The sequence below is a fragment of the Protopterus annectens genome, chromosome 9.part0, assembly GCF_019279795.1.
Source record: "Protopterus annectens isolate FY-2018-M chromosome 9.part0, PAN1.0, whole genome shotgun sequence".
In the NCBI taxonomy this organism is placed as follows: domain Eukaryota; kingdom Metazoa; phylum Chordata; order Ceratodontiformes; family Protopteridae; genus Protopterus; species Protopterus annectens.
The window spans coordinates 1920602829-1920628032 of NC_056743.1; the positions used below are offsets into that span (position 1 = coordinate 1920602829).

Genomic DNA, 25204 nt, shown 5'->3' on the forward strand with positions numbered 1-25204 from the left:
CACTATCAACTCACCTTTCCAAAAATAGTTACTCATCCATACCAGTAACTCCTAACAACTCACCTCCCTTTACATTCTCTCCTGTCCCAACCTCAGCAATAAAAAATACCTCTTAAAACTTAAACACATTACTCTTGCAGCAGATTTCCTAAAAATGGCTGCCGATTCTCTATCCTACCTAGTCTCAGTCTTAATCAGCCGCTCCATACAGGAACTCCACATCCCTCAACTATAGAAAATCTCTTACATTATTCCCCTTCGTAAGGGTGGGAATTCCTATGATTTCTCTATCGCCCCATAGCCATTCTGTCTCCTTTATCAAAGATACTTGAGAAATGCATACACTCTCAGGTCATGCATTTCCTAAACTCTAACAATCTCTTCTCCTCTACACAACATGGTTTCCGCCCACACCACAGCACAACTTCAGCCCTTCTCTCTTTCACAAACCTGGTTAACCAACATAGAAATAACAACAGATTTGTATCTGCTATATTCCTGGACCTCTCCAAAGCATTTGACATGGTTTCCCACTCCATTCTAATAGATATATTAGCAAAGCAAAGCGAAAATCCCTATGAATGAATACCAAAACATCGACCCCTAAACCACGAAAATCCCGAATGCAGTAAACCGTGAAAAAAAAATATCGAACTGTCATAGTCGCCAACCCCACCACCCGCTACATACTACCTACCCAAACAAAATAAATAAACTACATACATACTCTAGCCAAACCCTACTTCTAACCTAAACTAAAGCACCAAAACCCTACCTCCAACACTACACTAAACCCCACAAACACAACTATCTATGCACTCTCCTTAACCCCTCCCTAACCCTAAGGTCCGTAACTACCGCACACAGCCCCTACAGACATACACCTAAACAAAAGCACCAAAACCCTACCCCCAACACTACACTAAACCCCACAAACACAACTATCTATGCACTGTCCTTAACCCCTCCCTAACCCTAAGGTCCATAACTACCGCACACATCCCCTGCAGACATACACCTAAACAAAATAAATAATACACATACATACACTTAAAAAAACCCTACACCTAACACTACAGTAACTCTTACATACAGTACCTATCTATGCACTTACCTTAACCTAAATCCTAACAGTAAAGTGCTATCTGTCGCACACTTACCTTACGGAGCTGTAGCGTAGACAGGCCAACCAAAACAAATCGACATTTCGAAATTCGTGGTTTTGACCATTCGGGGTTTACGTACTTTGCGCAATATGGTTCGATGTCTTCGTATTCGCCTTAAGGGATTTTCAATCACATAATAGGAACCCTATATATATATATATATATATATATATATATATATATATATATATATATATATGGATCTAGGAAGTTTGCTCAAATGTGCAAAAGTCCGAATCCATAACAATTGAACACACTTTAATGAAAGTGCTTGTATCGAAAAAGCACTTTCATTAAAGCATGTTACAAAAAAAAAAAAACACTGCATTAACGTTTTAGCATGGGGGCTGTGCCCCCCCACACCCCCCTACTTTAATATTCTCCCTCTGAGACTGCACTACAGTGGGAAAAAGGGAATTTTCCCTTATCTGCACTGTAGTACGACCACAGCAACAGGGATACTTATGCAAAAGTGCTTCTTCGGTGAAAAGCACTTTCACGTAAGTATGCCCGGCTGTTTGGGTTTCGGACGTTTGCTCATTCGAGCAAACGTCCGAGACCCATATATATAAGTGTTTGAAAATGTGAAAAAAGAAACTAAACAGTGCAAGCCCCCCTGCACCCCCCACGTGTGGGGGCTGCACCCCCCTGCTATTTAAATATACCAACTCCAAGATCATACTACATTGCGGTAAAGGGAAATCTTCCCGTTCCGCGCTCTGTGGAGATCTCCATTCAGACCGTTTGAACTTTTAAAAGTTTGATCATATGGTCTCGGCCATATGAAAGTCGAGCTTTTAAAAGTTCGACCTTCTGAAGGGGACCCATATATACATACATACATATATATATATATATATATATATATATATATATATATATATATATATGTTATACCTTATATAATTGTCTCAGCTATGTGTTTGAATACTCTACCCTATAACTTTGTTAATCTCCATTACCATTGTTGATAACTCCCTCTCCTGCCTTTCTTACCTCTTATGGTAATTCTTAGTACCCTTGTTTGTATCTCTTTTCTTTCTTTTACTTGTACTGTTTTTGGTATTCTCCACTACTATCGTTGATAGACCTTCTGTCTATCCTTGGTGTGTGTGTGTGTGTGTTTGTGTGTATTTAACTTTTGTTAGATTTAAACGTATTTGAACTTGAATTATTAAAATGGCAGAAAAACATAAAGGTACTTCTGGATTTAAACAGTGCCAAGACTGTGGAAGAATGAGCATCTTTTGTATATTTATTGTCTAGGAGCTCCACATCTTGACCAAAAATGCGACATCTGCCAGGCCTTTGGTCACCAGGCCTTGGTCAAGTGTCGAAATAAACTAATTTTAAAGGGCATGTTGAAAACTTCTTTTAGTGAAACTTTGTCCAAGTCTGATTCCCCTCCGAAATCAGACCCTTCCAAAAATAAGAGCCACTTGGTACAGGTGTCTCCCATAGCACTGGTGGCTCAAAAACATAAGGCTCCTGTTCCAACTACGTAGGCGGAACTGAAGGCAAAGGTACTGAAGCTACAAATTCAAGAATTCTTGGCACAGACTACTGCTACTGCTGTGTCTTTGGCACCAGCATCTTTGGTTTCCAGCTTGGTGCCAACTTCTCCAACGGCACTTCAGCAGGCTTTACCCATCCTCTTGGTGCCGAAACCAGATCCATATCTTCCCAGGATGAGGTATTCACCTTCCATAGACCCCATTGTGGGCCAGCTGCCCAGTCCCTTTCTGGACCAACCAGGATCTCCTTCAGGATTATCAGTTTGATCCTCCAGGAGTCTCTCTGAGTAGACATTGTGAGATTGGTGGATCAGCTGTTGGCAGCCAGAGGTATTCTTGCCCTTTCCCAGGCCCCTCTCCCTCATGGAGTTCAGGGATCTTCTCCAAGGACTCCTGCACTATCTGCTCCTCTGACTTCCACCAGAGCTTTGGAGCCCAGCACTTTGATTCCTCTGGTACTAGCTGTTCTGGTGCCATTAGGCATCACTACCTCAGCACTGGATGTTGCTCTGACTTCTTTGGTTCCCTCCTTGGAACCGACAGATTCTCAGGACTTAGACTCCACTGCCAGTTCCAAGGGTCTCGGATCAGCTTCTGTTTTTTATTTGGAGCCGACCTTGGCTCTCGGAAATTTGTCAGTTGCAGGTACTTCCCTGGCTCCTGCTTTGGAGGGAAGACTCTCAGAGTGGGGTGTGACATTGGTTTCAAGGTGGTCTTTCTTGGTTCTGGGCTCCCACTCCTATTCGGGGGGATCCTGCCTTCCAGGTTATGGAGAGATCTTTAGAATCTGCAGGCTGTCAGCTGGTCCCTCCTGCATCGGAGTGTCACATTACCATATCTTCTGGTCCAGAGCTGATACCAATCTTCATGACAGGACAGCGAGCATGGAAGCTTCAAGTTACCTCTGTACAGGGCCCCTCTTCTTCGGAGTCCTCCTCAGAGATTTCCGCTGAAGAACCCCTCCCCATAAGAAGATATGCAAAAGGAGGCACCTAGATTCCCTGGAAAAATCTGTCACAGAGGACACAGATTTCGATGAAGGAGAAGGTTCCCCCTGGTCACCCTTAAAGATGTCTCCTTTGCAGACATCCTAGAGATCCTCAAGCAGAGGGGTAACTGGAAGCCCCAAGACCTGACCTCAGAGGAATCCATGTACTTGCTAGCATTCGGTGCTCAACCATCTACTTCCTGGGTGACCCCACCCACTGATGATCTTATTAAGCTGATCTCGCAGAAGGTTTGGAAGACTCCTGACTCCATAGAGCCTATTCCCCAGAGATCAGAAAACAGTTCTGTCCCTGCCAGAGAACCACCAATATTGGGTGAAGGGTTTAGCAGTAGATGCCATGGTGGTGGTGGCTGCCACCAAGAAGGAACTTGCCGATGAGAGTCCTACTGTACATCCTCCTAACTGGGAGTCTAGGATGATGGGCAGATTTGGAAAGCATGTCTATGCTTCATCGAACTTAGCACTCAGGTCCTTAAACTTTATGGCACATTTTACTAGACAAAGTTAAAAACGGCCAGCACTCCGAAGTGGAAAGTAATACATTTATTGTAGTAGCACAGTCCAAGGTGCGTGCAAAGCACTTGCCCAAAATTCAAATTGGTTTCAGCACCAAGAGTGCCTTCATCAGTAAATACAACTTAACAAACATTTTGTCAATGATCATAAAACCAAATTGTGCCTTAGGGTGTTTAATACAGTGTTTATATAAAGCATTGGACATCCTCTTATTTCTTACATCACTCATATGTTCCGAAATATGAATTCTTAAAGGATGTGATGTCTGTCCAGTATAAAAAGCAGAACATATGCACGTAGCCAAATAAATCACCCAATCCGTATTGCAATTACACAAAAACTTAACATCAAAAATTATTGGGACTAGAGCAAGTAAAATAAGTTTGCATAGTATTATTGAATCAGAAAGAAAATGCTTGTATAATAAGATGTGGTGGTCTTTTTTCCCCAGGACTTAATGAGCAATTTTAAGTGTCCAATCAAATATGGCTTTAATTAAGGGCTTAATAACATATAAATGTTTGCCTAATATCTGTTAAGTTGGATTCACTGATGTAGGCACTTTTGGTACTGAAACCAGTTTGAATTTTAGGCATGTGCTTTGCACGCACATTGGACTGTGCTACTACAATAAATGTATTTCTTTCCACTTTGGAGTGCTGGCCATTTTTTACATTGTATTTATGGCTTTTGGCCTTTGCACTTGCCATACTTTTGGAGTGTTGTGCTGTTACATTTTACAAGACTCCAGAGAGATCTGAGTCAGGATTTATCAGATACTCTCACTGGAGCTGTGTCTAACGAGGTGCAGGATAAGGTCACCTCTCAGCTAGCCACCCTGGAGTCTATATTGAACTCATCCATGTGGCTTATTGCACAGGCAGCCAAAGGCACAACCAGAGCAGCAGGTTCTGGTGTGCCATAAGGCACCATGCCTGAATGTGAGTATGTGAATTTGTGGAGGCCTTCAAGTCTTCCTTTATCAATGCTCCTTTTGACAGATCATCTTTGTTCAGCCCCAAGTCGAAGGACATACTGACCAGGTGTGAAAAGGATGGAAAGACCCTGTTTGCTGTGGGCATTCATTTTTCTACTCCTCAGCAATCCTACTGCAGGAATCAGAGGAGTGGAAAGATGTGGTTCAAGAAGTCCCAGGGGCCTTTCCAGGACACACGTGGTGGCGACTCCCTTCGAGGCAAAGGGGGCAGCTCAGATGGAAGAACACCCTAAGCAAGGCAGTGGTGTCCTGTGAAACCAGGGTTCCAGAGACTCCTTCCCTGGACAGCCATACCAGTGTTCCTGAAAGGAGGCCCAGTTGCTTACCTCTGGAGTTAGTCGGGGGAAGACTGTCACTGCATTTGACAGCCTGGTGACAAATTACCTCCAATACTTGGGTGCAGAGAATCATTACTAGAGGCTATTATATCCCATTCACAGTTTTCCTGAGATCACTGAGAAAAATCCCTGATGTTATACCCAATCAGAGGGATAAAGCAGCCATAGAGGTTAAAAAGTTGCTAGAAAAAAGACTCATCCAAGAAGTCTCACCAGACCAGATAGGATCTGGATTTTACTCCAGGTTCTTTTTAGTGCCAAAGAAGATGGGGGACTGGTGGCCAATATTGGACCTCAGCCTTCTGAACAAGTATGTTCAGCAGTCGAAATTCCGGATGGTCACGGTTCAGTCTGTTCTCCCCTTTCTAGGGGAAAATGATTGAATGTGCTCTATACACCGTCAAGATGCGTATTACCACCTAAAGATGGACAAATGCTCAAGAAGGTGTCTCCACTTTTGGCTAGGGGCCATTCATTACCAGTTCAGAGTGCTGCCCTTTGGCCTCACCACAGCTCCCAGAGTATTCAAATGCATGGCAGCAGTCACGGTTCATGTGAGACTACACGGATTCCAGTTGTTTCCTTATCTATATGACTGGCTCCTCCCCGCTCCTACCAGGCATCTACTGCTTCAAGACACATACTTTATCAACACTTGTTCATTGCTCTGGACATAACAGTCAACAAAGAAAAGTCTCAACTGTCTTCCACTCAGGACCTAGAATTCATAGGAGCCCACCTCAATACAGTTTCCTGTATAGCTTCTCTACCCTTTCACAGGCTGCAAAAGATAAGGTCTCAAGTTCAGCTCATTGTAGTAAAAAAACAAAGTGCCTGTTCTACTTATCCTTTAAGCCCTAGGATCTATGGTAGTGGCCATCAACGTAGTTCCCTTAGCAAGATTTCACATGAAGATACTAAAATGGCTTCTGGCTTCTCAATGGTCCATTCCATCTCATCCGATAACTCACCCAATCTTAGTAACAGGCCAGTGCAGAAAGAATCTGTCCTGGTGGATGCAGTCAGAAGAAATCCTAATGGGTCGTCCCTTTGTTCCCCCTTAACCCAAGGCCATAGTGACCACGGACACCTCCCAGATGGGGGAGGGGGCATCATCTGGGGAGAACAGTCCAAGGCACTTAGTTCTCACAAGAGGCCAACTTGCACATCATTGTCCTGAAAGTGAGAGCAGTGCTCCTAGTGTTGCAAGCCTTTCAATCTAGTCTTCCTCTGGGAACAGTTGTGATCCAACCAGACAACTTGTCATTAGTATGGTACAGCAACAAACAGGGTGGAACCAAATCCTACTCCCTGTGCTGGAAAGCTCTCAGATTGTGGCAATGGGTGACATCTTCCGACCACTTTCTTGTGGCATTGCATATCCAGGGGAGCTCCAACGTGATAGCAGACAAGTTGAGCAGACACATTCTGTTGCCTCACAAGTGGTCTCTCAATTCCAAAGTGGAAAGGAAATCTTTTTCCACTGGGGCCAGCCTTGCTGTGATCTGTTTGCCTCCCCAATTAACAAGTACAGCAGCTACTTTGCCCTAATTCCCCCTTAGGGGGAGTTCCCGAGTAACACTCTCCTTCTTGATTGGCCCTCAGGTCTTCTTTATGCCTTTTGCCCATTTCCCCTCATACCTCTCTTAGGATCATAAGATCATAGGAAGTTACTAGGCTATTGGCCCTGAGGCCCTTACAAGCCTAGCCAAGAATTTAGCCCAAGTTCCAACAAGTCAGCACGTTATGCCACTGTCCAGCAGGGACACAGGTGGAATCCCAGGGGTGTATTTTCTGTTCCGCATCCAGTTATCCAGGTTGCGCTTAAAAATGTTTAATGAGGTACTCTGCTTTACATGGAGAGGGAGTCTATTCCACAAAAGGGGGAGTCTCTAGGATGAAAATCTGTCTTACCAACAAGTCCTATTGATGTCACAGACCAAGTTAAGGTCGCGCATGCAGGTTACTCGAGTGGAGCTTGACTTGCTGATATGCAGGAGTCCCATCAGGGTGGGGTCTGAGATTGCTTTGTATGCCAGACAGAGGTTACCTCTGAGGAGTCTGTAGGAGACTGAGTAGAGAGACAGGGCTTTTAGCCTATCTGTGTAGGGTAGATGTTTGAGGCCCTGGATTCTCTGGGTGAGAAACCTCTGTGGTCTCTCCAGCTGCTGCACATGCTTTGTGAGGTACATGCCAAAAGGGGCATTGTACTCAATAATGGATTTTATAAGGGAAGAATACAGGGATGTTATGACCACCTTGTCCCTGGATGACCTACCCTTACTAATGAGGTGGAGCATGCAGAAAGCTTTCTGTACAGCGGAGGCAATGTGGTGGTCAAAAGTCAGTTTGTTATCAACCTGGGTGCCCAAGTTCCTCACGACTGATTGCATGCTTAGTGCCTTATTATCAGTGTGATAATTTGTGGGGAAATCACTCTCCCCAAAAGGGATGATGATGCATTTTTTGGCATTCAGTTTGAGGCCATGTTTCTGGCACCAGTCATTTGTTTGGGTGAGACCCTCTTGGAGGATGTCCACATCACTAGGGGAATTGATGACAGCACCCAGCTTGCAGTCATCTACAAACTTGATCAGTGATAGCCCACTAGATTTGGCCTGCACCTCTGAGAAGTGTTTCCCAAACAGCAGAGGCCCCAAGAGCAGTCCCTGGGGTACACCACTTGTTACGGGTCTGCTACTTGAGGTAGCTTCCCCTATTTTGACTATTTGACTAGGTAGGTTCTATCAGTGAGACAGTTTGCTACCCATCTAGTAACATATGGCTTGATGCCTAGTTGAGAGTGTTTATCTATTATACCTGAGTGGGGAATAGTATCGAAGGCCTTGGCCATGTCAAGGTAGGCGGTGTGCACTGTCTTCTCCTCATCTATGGCCTTGGTGACTATCTCGAAGAAGTCGACCAAATTTTACAGGTATGACCTCCCCTTGACAATACCAAACTAAAGAAAGCTCAAAGGTTGTGAACCAAAGTGATGCTCATTGCTCCTTACTGGCCCATGCAAGTTTCATTCCCCTTTCTGTGGCCTCACTTGATTCACCATCCATGGATTCCAGGGGTCTATATTACAACCACGAAAAGTCAGTTCAGTGAATGGCTTTTACAATGAAAATGCCGTTTGTCTAACTCCTTCCGCTAATTATATATACCAACACTGATATCACACTACAGTGAGCAAATGGCAAATTTTCCAGTCTTCACTGTACTGCGATCTTACTATAACATTTCACTGAATGCCATTTTCGATGTAAAATGCCATTCACTGAACTGACTCTTCAAACATGTAATATAGACCCGGATTCCGGACCCAGTTCCAGACCTACTTTATCATCCGCAGGGATTGGTGCACCCCGTACTATGCACTCTTAAGCTTACAGCTTGGTTTCTCCAGTTCTGTTAGTCACTAGGCAGAATATTATTACTTCCCCCGTACAAAAAATTCTTCTGGCTTCCCACAGACCTTCAACCAGGAGACTATATTCCAGTAAATGGAAGAGATTTTCAATCTGGGCCTCTGTAAACAATTTAGATCCCTTCTCGGCACCTGTTGAAAAAGTTTTGGAATTTTTAGGCATCCTTTTTGACCAAGGATCTTCTGCTTCCACCACTAGAGTTCAATTAGCAGCTATTTCTAATTTTCACAATGGATTTGATCACCATTCTTTAATTTCCCATCGCCTATGCAAGATCTTTCTCAAAGGTACCTTATGCCTAAAACCTCCATTCAAAGATCCCTTGGGATCTAACCTTAATATTGCAGTCTTTAGTACTACCTCCTTTTGAACCAGCAGCTACTTGCCATTTCAAATTCCTTTCCCTGAAAACTCTTTTTCTAGTAGCCATCACTTACGCCAGAACAGTCTCTGAGATCCAGGCACTATGTGCAAAACCCCCGTATATCATTTTTCATAAAGACAGGGTGTCATTGAGAACTAACCCTTCCTTTCTTCCTAAGGTGGTCTCTGAATCTAATATTAATCAAACTATTGAGTTACCAGTTTTCTTTCCCAAGTTTTTTAACAAAGGTGAATATTGCTTGCATTTACTGGATGTTCATAGGCAACTTTATTTTTACCTTGACAGGACTAGAGAGTCCAGGAAATCAGATCAATTGTTTATTTCCTTTTCTGGCCCAAAGTGGGAAAAGCTGTGTCAAAAGTGACTTTATCTAGATGGCTGAGAGATTGTATTACCTTCATTTCTGAACATAAGCGAAAGTTACCTGTGCCTGTAAGAGCGCATTCAAACAGATCAATTGCCACATCAGCTGTTTTTCATTCAAAAGCTTCCAAGGACGAAATATCCACAGCTGCAACTTGGGCTACACCTCATCCCTTTATCACTCATTGCAAATTGGATATGGTCTCCAGGGGAAGAGCATCCTTTGGCTCTAAGGTTCTTAGGAATATCCTTCCATAAGGCCACCCAGGAAATAAAGTAGCTGGGGACTCTGTCCCATTCATCAAGAATGAAAGAAGATTGACAACATCAGATAAAGAAGTTATGTACTCACCATAACGTTCCATCTGTGTTGTCTATCTTCATTCATTCCTGACATCCCACCCACCTTCCCCCTCCTGTAGATTTCCTGGGGGATCGAACCCTCGTCCTGGGTTTTCATAGGGTTTTTACCTTGGACATTGCTTCTGCTTAGAATTTCTGTGCACATGCTTGCTATGGTCTGCAAACTCAATCTGAGGTAATGAAGAGAGGGGCATTAAGTGTAGAGTCTTAGCTCGAGAGTTTTTTGGCTGGTGCCAGTTGTATAACGGCCAAGCCAGTTCCTTGGATCGGAACCGAGTCCCCAAGTTTCCCATCCATCAAGAATGAATGAAGATTGACAACACATATGGAACATTATGGTGAGTACATAACTTGTTTTTTGAATGCATAACAAGTTCATTTTATTCTGTTTGTATGTATACTGTTACTATTGATATTTTGACATACATAACTGAGTGAAAATGTATTAGTATTTTATGATTTGTAAACATTTTGTGAACCATTTTATCAAGAAATATTTTCTGCATGCAGTGGTAAGAGAGTGAAGTGGGATTTTATTTCTAAAAAGGGTCTGTTTTTTTACTTGTTTAATAGGCGGTTTTTGACTGTGTGGTGAATTCCCTCAAAAATGTCTTCAACATCCTAATTGTCTACATGCTCTTCATGTTCATCTTTGCTGTTGTGGCTGTGCAGCTGTTTAAGGGGAAGTTCTTTTATTGCACTGATGAATCCAAGGAATTTTCAAAGGACTGCAAGTAAGTGGTGAGGTCCTTATGCTTGATGAAACACTGAATTATGTTAAAGAAACACACAAACTTTCTTATGCTGAGTCATTTTAATATCCATTTGACAGAAATAGGCACACTGTTAGTGATATATTGAGTTTCTGAAGTATATAATTTACCTTGGATAAGACTGCATTAGCAAACTGCATTTCTGTAGAAGTCTAGCATGAGTTTAGACAGTGTACATATTTCAGAGTTCTGAGATGGTCTGTACTTTACTGCCATTTTTGGGACATCCCTTTATCATGATACATCCATGGAATTCAATCCATTGGAAATTATTGTAACTCTACAGAAGCCTTTGTCAACTGTCAGGGTTGCTAGTACTGGTGTCATGCATCCTATAAAATCAGGAAGCCTTCCCCCTCTTCATATTTCTCCCACTCTTGCATTCATTACACTTTTTATTTACACCATCATGGATCAAACTACAGCTGACCATCTTTTTGTATGTTATATGCAGAACAGAATATGATATCATTAGCCTTTTCTTCATAGTGTCTTTTGGTTCAAATAGCCTGTGGTGTGGATATTTTGCTGGATCTATGCCTCTTCCCTGAACAGCAGTGAGATGTGGCCCTTGTGCATAGACCAGGTGTCTGATATAGTATATACTAGGTTCAGAGCGAGACAGACATGTCTAAAAGCAGTGGCAAGCTGACTGTTCTTTGAGGTCATATTATTTTCCAAAAAGTTTCAAAATGAAATAATTTCACCTGAGTACCCAAGTAGTACACATTTGTACTGTTATAATTTTAAAGTGTCTATCAGTTAATAAAGATGATTGAAGCTCAGAGCTGTTAACAAGCTGCATCAAGTAGTCAATGCTAAGGAGTCTGATTCCTTTTGATTCCTCATACCTCAATTTGCCTACTTGAGACTCTGAACAAGTCTCTTGGCCACATGGTGTTCCTGGATCTACCCTGAAAAAGGACAAGGGTCCAATGAAGTTACCTAGTTAACAAATGTATAAAAAAGTGTGCTATTTAAATTTGCCTTGACAGTTAATTTTAAAACTGAATAGCATACATTGAGACCTAATATTCAGGACACATTCATCTCCTGAGCTACTCAGTTCATTTTTCTTTTCCACTTGTACAGTTTAGATTATGACTCTTGCTGCCACCAGTAAAGTTCTGCATTCACATGCTAAAACAGTAATACACTAAGCACACATGTGGTTATCAAATTACTATCCAGTACCTTCACCTTCATTGTCTCAAGACTGAGCAGGTAAGCCAGCTCCACTGCACAATGTAATAAAATCCTGACCAAATTGCAGGTGATCTGAAGTCAAATGGTGGTCTGGGTGCCTGTAGGAGCTTTAAGGGGAAGCATGGGAGTGACTGTTCGTTGTCACATGCAAGTTGCACAGTAAGCAAGCCAGGTGGAATTCAACATGGAGAAGCAAGCTTTCACTTGGAAGGCACCTATAGCAGAGCTTGGAAGAGCAACAATAGGGGAAGCTATATGTTCAACCAGGGGAGACAGTAGGCCATCCTGTAGAACCAGGAAGCTGGCCTGTTCCCTACTATACAGTTCTTGATGTGGAACAGATGAGCTCACTGTGGATTCTTGGGCCGTAGGGACATTCATCTTACCTGGGGATTCCCATCTCCCACTATCATGGAATGAATAAGCCAACCGAGTACTGGTATAAGGGCCATCAGGCTCAGTTCTGCAAGGGAGAATTAAAAAAAATGGATCATGTGTAGATAACTGCTGCAAGTGTCAATTATTCAATCCATTCATTGAAGTATGCCATCTGAAGAAGCATGTTGCCAATTCTATGGCCAAAATATGGTAGCTTTTGAAATGTTCTCACAAAGTGGTTCTGTAGATTATCCTTTAGACAGTCTTGGGCATAAGTCAGGGTATTGCTGCAAGGACAGACACTTGAAGGGCAGATCAAAGCTTGACTCTTCAGAAAGTAAGTTTGGTGCTCAAATTGCCCTTCTGCCCATGTAGGTGCTGGGCTCATTCTTTGCTAGTGATCTACCAAGCCTTTACAAGTCATGTTCTGAGGCAGGGGAACAATGAGATAGGAAGATTTAAGACCCATATATTCATCATATTAATCACTGCTACAGTAGCCTTAGCTATATGGGTTATATCCTGCCAAAGATATAACAGCTGGCCAGCTTCCCAAGTTTCAGGGCATCTTCCATACACCCAAGTTGTCAAGCAGCTGAAGCTGAGCGAACTAAAAGACAAGTTTGGGTGCAAATCCCTTCAGAGCTTTACTGCCTCCAAAGAGTATGCTCCTTTGAGGCTTTTGAGGATTATCGGCTTTTGCTTCCCTTTCCTGGGCAGATATGTTCACTTTGGGGAAATGGCTTCAATTTATTCAGTGTGTGTATGACTCTGTTGATACTTCAGCCAGGGCTATGGGCACTGGTACTCTTTTGAGAAGGTTTTCATGGCTGCATTCTCAGAACCTCTAAGATGATGTTAAAATGAAATTGTAAATTCTGCCTTGGATAGAGATTTAGAGTTTGGACCTTCTGCTGCAGAGGTGATCAAAAAGTGTGATGAAAGGGCAAGCTGATCTAAGGAATCAATATGATTTTTCAGCCCTCCTTTTCCAAATTGTCAAAGAGATTTTATATTTCCTCATCCAATTTTGGCAGAATAAACAGTCTCAACAAAATTCAGGTAAACAGACATTTAAGAAGAAATGGCAATAGGGTTAAAAAAAAAGTCTTGGACCCCCCCCCCCCACAAAACCAAGAACAGTCCAACAAGTCTGAATACATTTGAGACCCCTCCCACTATGGCTCCTTTTTTCTTCCAAAAAGCCTGACTCTCCATTTTTCTGTTTGGCAACAGATTGTTTCAAAGAACCAACTGAAACAAAATGCAGAAAGACAAACAGGCTGTGCCTTGTTCCTAGGGGCAAATAAATCCAGAAATACTCGCCAAAGTAGAAAAAATGTTGTTTAATAGGACAAATCAATCCACCAACATCACACATAACAGATAGCAGGTTACCGGTTTCGTTTATCAGTGTAAACTTCATCAGACAACATTCAAGTGCATTTCTAACATTTAAATATTCACAGTCAAATTCTAATTGGCTAAAACATTTAAAGCAACATAAATCCCTAAAATGTCTGAATAAAATCTACTATGTATTCTATAAAATATGTGTTACATGGTAAATACAAAATGAATGCATTGAATTAAATCAACTGCATCACATTGTTCACTTCTAATTTGCCAAATATATATATATATATATATATATATATATATATATATATATATAACTACTTAAAAATGTATTAAAAAATGTGAAACACTTTTTTCACCACATTCTGGTTCATTCATGAATTATATCTACTATAAAATAACTTAGAAAGAAGCAGCATTAATTTTCCTTCTCTATCTTCCTTCTTTCAAGTGCCTTTAATTTCAAAACAGGGACAATTGAAACTCTATCATTTATGCCCGGCCATCTATCAGCTTGTAAAAATATCTGCCATTTTAATTCTTTTAAGTTCTAAACTGGTACCCCATGGTATCCTTTCATTAATTTCCACATGGTCAATTGCTATGAACTTGAATGAATGGCTGACATTTTCTTGAATATGACAGGCTAGGGCATTATTAAGATTTTGTTTTTTGATAGCATATTCATGCTCATAAATTCTCTGATTAAATCTCCTCTCAGTTTTTCCTATATAAAAAACTGAGCATGGTTCACAAATGGCTAAATATACTATAGCTTTTGAGTTACAATTGTATCTGGTATTAATTTTTATTTTGAAATTCTTGACTTCAAATTCATGTCCTGTTCTGACCTTATGGCACCAGTTACATGTTCCACACTTATACATACCAAAATGTACCTGTGAGCAAGGAACTTGACTAGTTCTCAACAAGTCTTTCATCTTAATAATGCCCTAGCCTGTCATATTCATGAAAATGTCAGCCATAATCTGTCCTAATATGGGGGCAAACCTATCCTTTCTAGCCAGGGTCACTTCTGCTCTGATCTCACTTAACAATTTGGATGGATAACCCCTTTCCCTAAAATTTGTTACAACAGTTGGCATTCTACTAAAAAAAATCATCTTCAGAAGACATCCTGCTCCCCCTCACAAATTGCTCTTTTACCAGACTTCTTTGACTGTAAGGGTGTGAACTAGTAAAAAATAAATAAGAATTCGAATAAGTCTCTTTTCTAAAAACTGTTGATTTGAACTTCCCTTTATCTTTGTGTATAGTAATATCCAAATAATCCATATGCTTATACTGGATGTTATAAGTAAATTTCAAAAAGCTAGTAGTACTAGAAATGTAATTATAAAATTCAAAAAAAACATCTCTTTGGAAACATTCCATAATAAGCAGATATCATCCAGGTAACGTTTATATAATTTCCAACATCCCACATATTTAGAGTTAAAAATATATTTGTTTTCCCATACCGATAAAATAATATTGGCATAGGTGGGTGCACATCGTGCAGCCATGGCAACTCCTTTAGTTTGTTGGAAAAACTCGCCCTCGAAATGGATGAAGTTAGTTTTGAGAACTAAGTCTGCAAGAGTTAAACATATCTGAAAATCCCTTATTGTCTTCTGAAGCCTCTCTCTTACCACATTTCCCACACCATTTCTAGCCTGTCCCCCTCCTGAGTAGTAGACTCTGGATTCCAAGCCAAGTGGCTTTGCTGCATGCCCTTCCATCTTATCTCTTGGCTACATAGAATGTCTAGCCTCCTCTGTATCATCATGTCATTCACTTCCAAGTTGTGTGCTGTCAGTGTGGGAAATTCTCAGTTCATGTTTGGCAGGCTGATTGGTTTTACATCAAGTTTTCACTCAACAGAGCTATCCCAGGTAAGCCAGGCTGGGCAACTAGACACCGGCCAGCTTATTGACCCACAGCTGCCGGGCTTTATGGTGGGCACACACTGGCCAATAGGGGCGCATACACCCCTCCCACCATTAGCATGGGTCCCAGGCATAGGTCGGAGAAGGCCGGGTCCTCAACCCACTTACCATTGGTAACTACCCATGCCCATTTTGGCAATGTTAGTCAACGTGACCAAATCACCTAGAGCCATATTTTGCACCATCAAGTGGCTAGCCCTGCCACTGCACATAGTTTGTGATCCATTTTCTCCTATCTTCAGGATACTGTGCACCTCAGTAGATGCCCAAAGTGGTTGGTCTGTACAACTCTTCCCCATATAAGGAACCATTTAGAATCTGTGCTGCTGCCCACAGCTCCATTTGTTGTTGATTTTTGAGATGGAAAAACCCAGCATGTTTTTCAGAGGTGGGAGAAACCCCACAGAAACACAGGGAGAACATGCAAGCTCCAAGCAAGCATTTGTCAGAGGTCAGGATCGAACCTTTTGCATGGGATGCAAAGACCTTAACCATTATGCCAACTGGACAAGGCTCAGTCTCCCTGTTTTCTTTCCTGAGCCTAAAAATAAGGAAGGAAGACTACTCCATATGTTGGATGTCCACAGAAAATTCAGGTACTATCTTGAAAGAACTAAATCTTTCAGATTTTTAGATCAATTGTTCATTCCTTGTGAAGGTAAGAAAAGGGACAACCTGTGTCAAAACAGACTATTTCAGAATGGTCATCTGAGGCTATCACCTTTCATTATACTCACCAAAACAAAACTATTCCAGGCAGGGTCAAGGCCCACTCTATCAGGGCCTTAGCATCATCTATGGTTTTTTAGAAAAGGTTGGATTCTAGAAGTATTCTAGAAGTTGCTGCTTGGTCCTCTGTACATACTTTTGCAAAGCACTATAAGCTTGATTCCTTCTCTGGGTCCAGATCAAGCTTTGCTAGAACCATTCTCCAGGGGCTCCTAGATTCTTCTCCTTCCACCTCCCAAATGTAGTTAGCTATGGTAATCTACATATATAGCTAAGGCTACTGGGCTACTGCAGTACTGACCAGTGTGATGAACACAGCACATTTGTGCTGAACTTTCCATAGCCATAGATGCTCGAATGATCACTACTGCTGTAGTCACTCCCTGCCTCCCTCCATCCCTCTTGTTTTTTATGTGTTTTTTTTTTATGCCAGAGTGTGGACATTTATTTGTTGTTGTTCCTAGCATTGGCCTTTCAAGGCTCAGCCTTCCTTTCCATGTTGGCAGGAAAGCTCTGATGGGCTTCACACCCAAATCTATCTTTTAGTCCTCTGAGCTTGAGCTGCTTGACAGTTAGGGTGCATGGAAGGTGCCCTGAAGCTTTGTAAGCTGACCAGCTGTTATATCCTTGGCAAAATATAACCCATATAGTTAAGGCTACTGCAAAAGTGATCATTCAAACATCTACTGTTATTGTACATTCAACTTACACAACTCTTCTCTCTTCCCCTTGGGGTACTGCTTTGGTGTTTCTATGCCACTCAGTCCCCTGATTAATTGGATAGACCTTGAGGTTGACCAGTCTATCCCAGGAAGTGATAATAGAAGTCACCCAGTGACAGATGAGTGGTCCTCAGTACAGTGGTCTTTCCTATTTGGACAGCTTCTCAAGTTCATTTGAGCTGACATTTCCAAGTTAAGGAGGCTATATTGGGCATTTCTTGCTAGGACTTTTGTCTCATGTAGAAGGTGCTTGGTGCAACATCTGGAAAGAGGAAGGAGGACAAGGAGACCTGGTGGTGGAATGAAGAAGTACAGGAGAGTATACAGAGAAAGAGGTTGGCGAAGAAGTGGGATTGTCAGAGAGATGAAGAAAGTAGACAAGAGTATAAGGAGATGAGGTGCATGGCAAAGAGAGAGGTGGTGAAGGCTAAGGATAAGGCGTATGACGAGTTGTATAAAAGGTTGGACACTAAGGAGGGAGAAAAGGACCTGTACTGATTGGCTAGACAGAGGGACTGAGCTAGTAAAGATGTGCAGCAGTAAGGGTGATAAAGGATAATGAGGGAAACGTACTCACAAGCAAGGAGAGTGTGTTGAGCAGAAAGAAAGAGTACTTTGAGGGGCTGATGAATGAAGAGAATGAGAGGAAGAGAAGGTTGGATGATGTGCGGATAGTGAATCATGAAGTGCAGTGGATTAGCAAGGAGGAAGTAAGGATAGCTATGAAGAGGATGAAGAACGGAAAGGCTGTTGGTCCAGATGACATACCTGTGGAAGCATGGAGATGTTTAGATGAAATGGCAGTGGAATTTTTAACTAGATTGTTTAATGAAATCTTGGAAAGTGAGAGGATGCCTGAGGAATGGAGAAAAAAGTGTTTTGGTACCGATTTCTAAGAATAAGGGTGATGTGCAGAGCTGTAGTAACTACAGGGGGATTAAATTGATCAGTCACAGCATGAAGTTATGGGAAAGAGTATTGGAAGCTAGGTTAAGAAGGGAGGTGATGGTTAGTGATCAGCAGTATGGTTTCATGCCAGGAAAGAGCACTACAGATGCAATGTTTGCTTTGAGAGTGTTGATGGAGAAGTACAGAGAATGTCAGAAGGAGTTGCATTGTGTCTTTGTGGATTTAGAGAAAGCATATGACAGGGTGCCTAGAGAGGAGTTGTGGTATTGTATGAGGAAGTCGGGAGTGTCAGAGAAGTATGTAAGAGTGGTAAAGGATATGTACGAGGGTAGTGTGACAGCGGTGAGGTCTGTGGTGGGAGTGACGGATGCGTTTAAGGTGGAGGTGGGATTACATCAAGGTTCATCTCTGAGCCCTTTCTTATTTGTAATGGCGATGGACAGGTTGACAGATGAGATCAGACAGGAGTCCCCATGGACTATGATGTTTGCATGTGACATTGTGATCTGTAGTGAGAGTAGGGAACAGGTGGAGGAGACCCTGGAGAGGTGGAGATATACTCTAGAGAGAAGAGGAATGAAGGTCAGCATGACTAAGACAGAATATATGTGTGTGAATGAGAGGGAGGATAGAGGAATGGTGAGGATGCAGGGAGTAGAGGTGGCGAAGGTGGATGAGTTTAAATACTTGGGATCAACAGTTCAGAGTAACGGTGAGTGTGGAAGAGAGGTGAAGAAGAGAGTACAGGCAGGAAGGAGTGGGTTGAGAAGAGTGTCAGGAGTGATTTGTGATAGACGAGTACCAGTAAGAGTGAAAGGGAAGGTCTACAAGAGGGTAGTGAGACCAGCTATGTTATATGGGTTGGAGACAGTGGCATTGACAAAAAGGCAGGAGTCAGAGCTTGACATGGCAGAGTTGAAGATGTTAAGATTTGCACTGGGTGTGACGAGGATGGACAGGATTAGGAATAAGTATATTAGAGGGTCAGCCCAGGTTGGAAGGTTTGGAGACAAAGCCAGAGAGGTAAGATTACGTTGGTTTGGTCATGTGCTGAGGAGGGATGCGGAGTATATTGGGAAAAAGATGCTAAGGATGAAGCTGCTAGGTAACAGGAAAAGAGGAAGGCCTAAGATAAGGTTTATGGATGTGGTGAGAGAGGATATGCAGGTGGTTGGTGTGACAGAGAAAGATGCAGAGGACAGGAAGAAATGGAAACAGTTAATCTGCTGTGGCGACCCCTGATGGGAGCAGCCAAAAGAAGAAGAAGAAGTAGACATCAAGCAGATATTTGGCTTCTGGGCAGAACATGGGTCATGGATGTGGGATTTAACTCTTTAGGGGGTACAGTCTGTGCCAGTTCTTGCTCAAGTCTTTCTGCAGTGTGTACCACCTCCTCTGGTGTGCTGCATCTTGCCAGTTCTTTGTCCCTCCTCACCTGATGCATGTATTTAATTCTTACCCTTGTGTGATATTCTTTGTGAGCTTAAATCCTGTGGTTGGTGAAGAGCATGAGACTCTGTCACACTCTGTTACCTGTGAAGAGTTAGAGGGCTCTGAAGCCATTTTCTTTGAAATGGGTATGGATAATGAGTCCACCCCTTGCTTTCCTCCTCAGACAATCCCTCCTTTGGAGAGGGCTTAGGTTTATAATAAGTCTTGACTGATCTCAAGCCCTACTCCTTCCTTCCAGAAACACCTGGTGTATTTTTTAGTATAGAGGCCAAATGAGCTATGGGTCATCCTCCTACAGAACCATTCATTAGGATGCTGCCAGAGCAGCCAGTAGACACCTTAACACTTCTCCTGCAACTTCCAAGACTGATGCCATGTAGAAGCATACACTTGAATGGGAAGAGCAGTTGAAGCATTTTACTAATGAATCATACTTAATCTGTTCTTTCCAGCTTAGGCAGGAAAGATCACAATACCTTACCACCTGAGAAGGAATCCAAAATTTTGGATAGATAGGGCAAAAGAGTTTACTCCTGTGCCACTTTGGAGCTGAGGACCCTCAACTGTTCATCTCACCCCTCCCAGCTGCATCCTCTTCAGTTAATAAGGTTGTAAATAAGCTTAAGGCCTCCCTAATTATGGTCTCAGAGAGGACATAGTAAAGAGACTATGTAGGCCTCTGCAGTGAGCTATCATATCTTCTGTTTTACCTTTGACTTTGCAGATACTTTGACTAAAACTGCAGGATGTGTGCCTGTGCAGAATGTTGTGTGGCTGAGATTGTCATCCCTGAAGGAGAAACTCAGGAAGAGCATTTTGAGTGCTAATTTCATGGGTAACATGGACTTTGTCAGCTTACGTAGGACCTGGCCAATGACCTCCTGTAGAAGACACATTTGCTCACCTCTATAAAAGATCTTTATGGTCCTTCTCCTTTTACTTCCATTTCTTCCTTATCTAAGATTAATTAATCCCAACAGAAAAAGATTCATTCATTCCATCTGAAGAAGGCTCTGCAGCATTACACATTCTCCTCCAGTACCAATCAAATTGCTTAAGAAAAGGTCCCCACAGTGTGCTCCTACAGTCTTGATTGGTCAAAGACTGCAGTGGAGGGATGGTTCTCTGAGTCTGTCCTGTTTTGGAGAACCACCACAAAGGTCTACTTGATTGTAGATCTGTTCACTTTCAGCCAGGTCTTGGATTGCATGATCCACCAGTGCAGGTCTTTCTAGTGAAACATCAGTCAGTGTTATCAGACTTTTTGGAACAGTCCCAGACTATACTTCTTAAGGGGGATGTAGAGGTTGTTCCATTTTTGGAAGCTGATCAGAAATTATTCATCTCCTTTTTCTGGTCCTAAAGGGAATGGATCTCAGTTGTTTCAGACAGCACATCCATTACATTCAGTTTCAGCTAGCCATCCTGCAGGAGCCCCAGTCTTTTTTAAGGCATAAAAATTTTGCTGGATGTGGTGGATGCATTTTAATATCTCTGTATTTGAATTCCACACAGGAAATTCCTTCAGATCCTATTCATCCAGTCTGTCTGATCCGACATATGGGAACTTGATGCAGCCAGCTTAGTGCTCCAGCCTCAAGCTTTTCCATAAGTTTCCCTTTGCGTGATGTCCTGCTCCCCCCAACTAACTGCAATCCTGTTTGCCACTTTTTGAGTTGTAGCAAGATGTCAGCGGATAACCATTCCACCTCTTAGTTGTTAACTTTTTCAGATTGTAGGTTACTTTTTGGTGGCCTTGGGCTAGTTAGTGACATTATATAAATTATATAACTTAATCTCTCATGTTTTCTACAGAGCTACCATAGATTAGGATTTAAATCCTTTTGTATAACTCTTCTTTCCTTGGTCTTGTGTTTAGTGTGTTGATTAGGATTATAGGCTAGAATTTGTATTTGTTCTCTTCCTGATTAAGTTTCTTCTGGATAGATTTATTTGGACAGTTAGATTGTATACTGTAGTGACTTTCTGTTTGGATTTTGTGCAGTTTATTAATGGAGTACTTCAGTGTATGATGATAGTCACTGTTGATAGTATTTTGGAGACTTAGCAATGGAGAAATATGGCTTTAAGAGGTGCTGTACATGTGGGCACAAAATCCCCCTCAAGATCTTTGTGCAATGGCAGTTAGCCTAGTACTAATCTATGAATCTATTATCTGTGCAGTGTCTGTTTGGGGGTGTCTCTTTTAAGTGCTTTCTGCAACATTTTTGCTGCCTTTGGTCCCAGAGCACTTGCAAACTAGAGGAACATACTAATTGTCCAGGAGCTTCTTCCTCTGGATCTGGAAAATTCTAAATCTAAGAAGTTGGGTGACAATCTCCCCAAAGCCAGGGATTCTGATCCAAAGAAGCATTCTTTGGAGTCTTCTGTTCCGATATTGGCTCTGAAGGTGCCAAGAATTGAGACCCGTGTTGCATGGACCCTTACCCACACTCCTCCCCTGGATCTGGAAATGGGGGTTCCTATCACAATTCATGATTCACCAAAGAAATAGGAATGGTCAGTTTTGAGGCCCTCTTCAGTTCTGTTTACAAAAAGCTTCAGGTTCTACAGAAGTACCTCAGAAGTTGACCCAGATCTCCTTTTGCAAAAGTTCTTAAAGACTTATATTGAGATGGGGATCATTGTGACTTCATTGGCTCCAAAGCCAGTTGGATCTATACACTTTACCCCTATTCAGTCTCCCTTAGTGGTCCAACCTATGGCTCTAGATCATTCAGATCCTTAGTGTTTCCCAGATCCTGTAGTCTGAGAACCATTAATACACAGTTCATTGGCTTTGAGGTTATTGGATTTGACTTACCCGATTCTGAATTTGTTGGATTTGATGGCTGAGTCTTTGAGCTGGGGATTTGAGTGGTCTTCTCTGTTGGTTCCCAAGGAGGCATCTGCCTTCAAGGCTTCAGTTCTGATCCCCTCCTCAGTGCCGGCCCTTCAGGTGGGGCAGAGGATACCCCCCGGTCCCTTTCATACTCTTCTGTTGGGGTGTTGGATCCAACCATGGGCGTGGTATCCTCATATCCTCTAGAGGCTTGTGCAGCTTTCCAGATGTTTGAGAGGATCATTGCTTCACCACACAGGGCAGATACACAGAACCCACTGACTGCGGTTCCTCCCCTTTACCCTCACTCTATCTTGTTGACGTCTGCAAAGGCGTCCACCAGTCTGTCTAATTTCATTGGCCCCAAGCACCATGCTCTGAAGCAAAGACAGTCTTTAGAAGACTCAAGAGCATCATTCCCCGAGCCACCTAAAAAGAGGGCATGCAAGAGGAAACATCGAGACTTACTATCAAAGTCATTTACTTCTTATACTGACTTGGAAGATAGAAAGGGTTCCTCTCAGTCCCCTCCTAAGGAAGCTTCATTTGGATATATCCTGGAGCTAATATAACAGAGGAAATCCTGGCTCTTTGAACCTCCCCATCAGAATGAGGTGTTATTTCTTGAAGCATAGTGAATCACCCCTTCTCTGTCCTGATGGTTTCTCCCTCTGACAAGTTAGTTGGGTCGGTGAAGAGAAAGTCATTACAGGAACCTGACACCTATGAATCAGTTCCAGGGAAGCTGGATAAAATTCTCTGTTCTCCCTAGGACAAACCATTTTGGGCAAAAACTCCACAAGTAAACTCCATAGTTGTTGTGGCAGCCACTAAAATAAAGTTGTCTAAAGATTCTTTCTCTAACCATGTGCCCAACAAGGAGTCTTGAGCAATGGATAGACTGGGGAAGCTGATATATGTTTCTAACCCCTTTGCCATTAAGCCCATGAACTACTCCTCCCATATTACAAGAATCCAGAGGTATCTTTCTTAGCAAGCAATATTCACTCTGAAGAATCCTTTTACTCCCAAGTCACATTAGCAGCTTCATACCCCTCTGTCAACAATATCTAAAATTACTATGTACCTATTGCAGAGTGTGGTTGAGGAAGCAGTGAGAGCAACCAGAATGGGCATTGTTATGACACACCACATATGGATGCATTTGTTTCATTTTGTGGACAACTTCCAAATTTCTATCACAAACATCCCATTTGAAAGTACCACCCTGTTTGGCTCTACAGTGAAAGAAAAGATGCAAAAGAGTGAGCTGGATTGATAAGACTCTCTTGGCAGAGGGAGAAACACATTCAAGACCCTTCAGCACCCATTTAACAAGAACTAAAAGGGAGCTAATTCACTCTGGTTTTGAAAGTCTGGACATTGTTATGGCCCCTCTTCTGACAGAGGCAGCCAGTTCAATGGATGCAGGCCCAGAAAACAAGGTGATACACAAAACCAGGGATTCTGCAAGCCCTTTACTGACAGACATCCCCAGAATCCCTGAAGGTCTGCCCGACTGCTCCACCCTGGAGGCAGCCAGGGGATGCATATCACTCTAGCCGCACAAGTAGGTAAGGGGGATCATACCCTGAAGATATCGCATTCCATTTTTGCAAGTTCCTTCCTTCCTCCCTGCCCCTTCCATTGCCAGATGTCCCACTCAGTAAGGCATAAGCCTCTATGCAAAAGCTATCCAAGATGTCAGAATTTTATTTGAGATTCTTTTTGGTTCCAAAGAAGACAAAGTACCTTTGACCCATCTTGCACCTAAATTTCCTAAATAACTACATCAAAAACACCCACTTTTGTATGGTCGATGTATAATTGATTCTCCCATGTCATCAGAAGAACAAATGGATGTGCTCCATAGATCTCCAGGATGCTTCCCTTCACATAAAATAGCAAATGTTAACAGGAGATTCTTGCATTGCATTTGATTTGGGAGCCAGTTACTACCAATTCAGTGCCTTGCCTTTTGGTTTCACCTCAGCCCCCAGAATGTTCACCAGATGCAAGGTGATAGTAGCAACTCATCTACATCTTCTGGCATTCAAGATTTTCCATTACCTGGAAAACAGTCTCCCAGCTGCCTCTTCCAAGGAGTCTCTTCTACAAACCAAGGATTACCTACTTCATCTATGGGCTTAATAGGCATCTCCATCAATCTAGGGAAATTCAACCTGATTCCCACTCAACATTTAGTCTTTCTTGGGTGCCAGCTGGACAGGACTATAACACTGATCTCTCTTTCACAGGACAGAATTTTATTCTTGAGCACTGTGAGCACTGCAGTACAAAATCTTCTGGTGCTTAATTGCCCTCCTGCGAGGTCAGTCATGAAAGTACTGGGTCTCACGGCATCATCAATATTAATGATGGAGTTCACTCTTTACCATACGAGGATTCTGCAATGGCTACTTCAGTCTTGGTGGTCTCAGAAGATTCCTTTCTCATTCCATTATGTTAGGTCAGTCATGCAGGACTGCAGGACTCACCTACAGTGGTGACTTCATACTGCACTGTTATCAGCAGGCAGGCTGTTCAGGTTTCCTCTCCATTATCAACTGTGACCAAAGATGCATTCTTCCTCGGTTGGCAGTGGGGACATTGCAAAGGAAGAATGGTCCAAGGATTTTAGTCAGAATCTGAGGTTTGTCTTCACATAAATGTCCTGGAAATTAAGGTAGTTCTTTTTGTGTTGTAGGAATTACAGGACTGCCTTCCTCTGGGAGAGATAAACATACAAAAGGATGATATGGCAGTAGTCTGGTGCATAAACAAGCAGGGAAAAACAGAT

At 42.4% G+C, this 25204-nt stretch overlaps 1 protein-coding gene across 1 annotated transcript in view; it reads left to right on the plus strand.

The window, feature by feature from the left end:
* CACNA1A (calcium voltage-gated channel subunit alpha1 A) overlaps positions 1-25204 on the plus strand; it is a 3713953-nt gene that overhangs the window by 2340808 nt on the left and 1347941 nt on the right. Inside the window, exon 24 of the mRNA XM_044082385.1 lies at positions 10659-10819. Within this exon, the coding sequence (XP_043938320.1) occupies positions 10659-10819 (161 nt within the window). The remainder of the gene's footprint in view (positions 1-10658; positions 10820-25204) is intronic.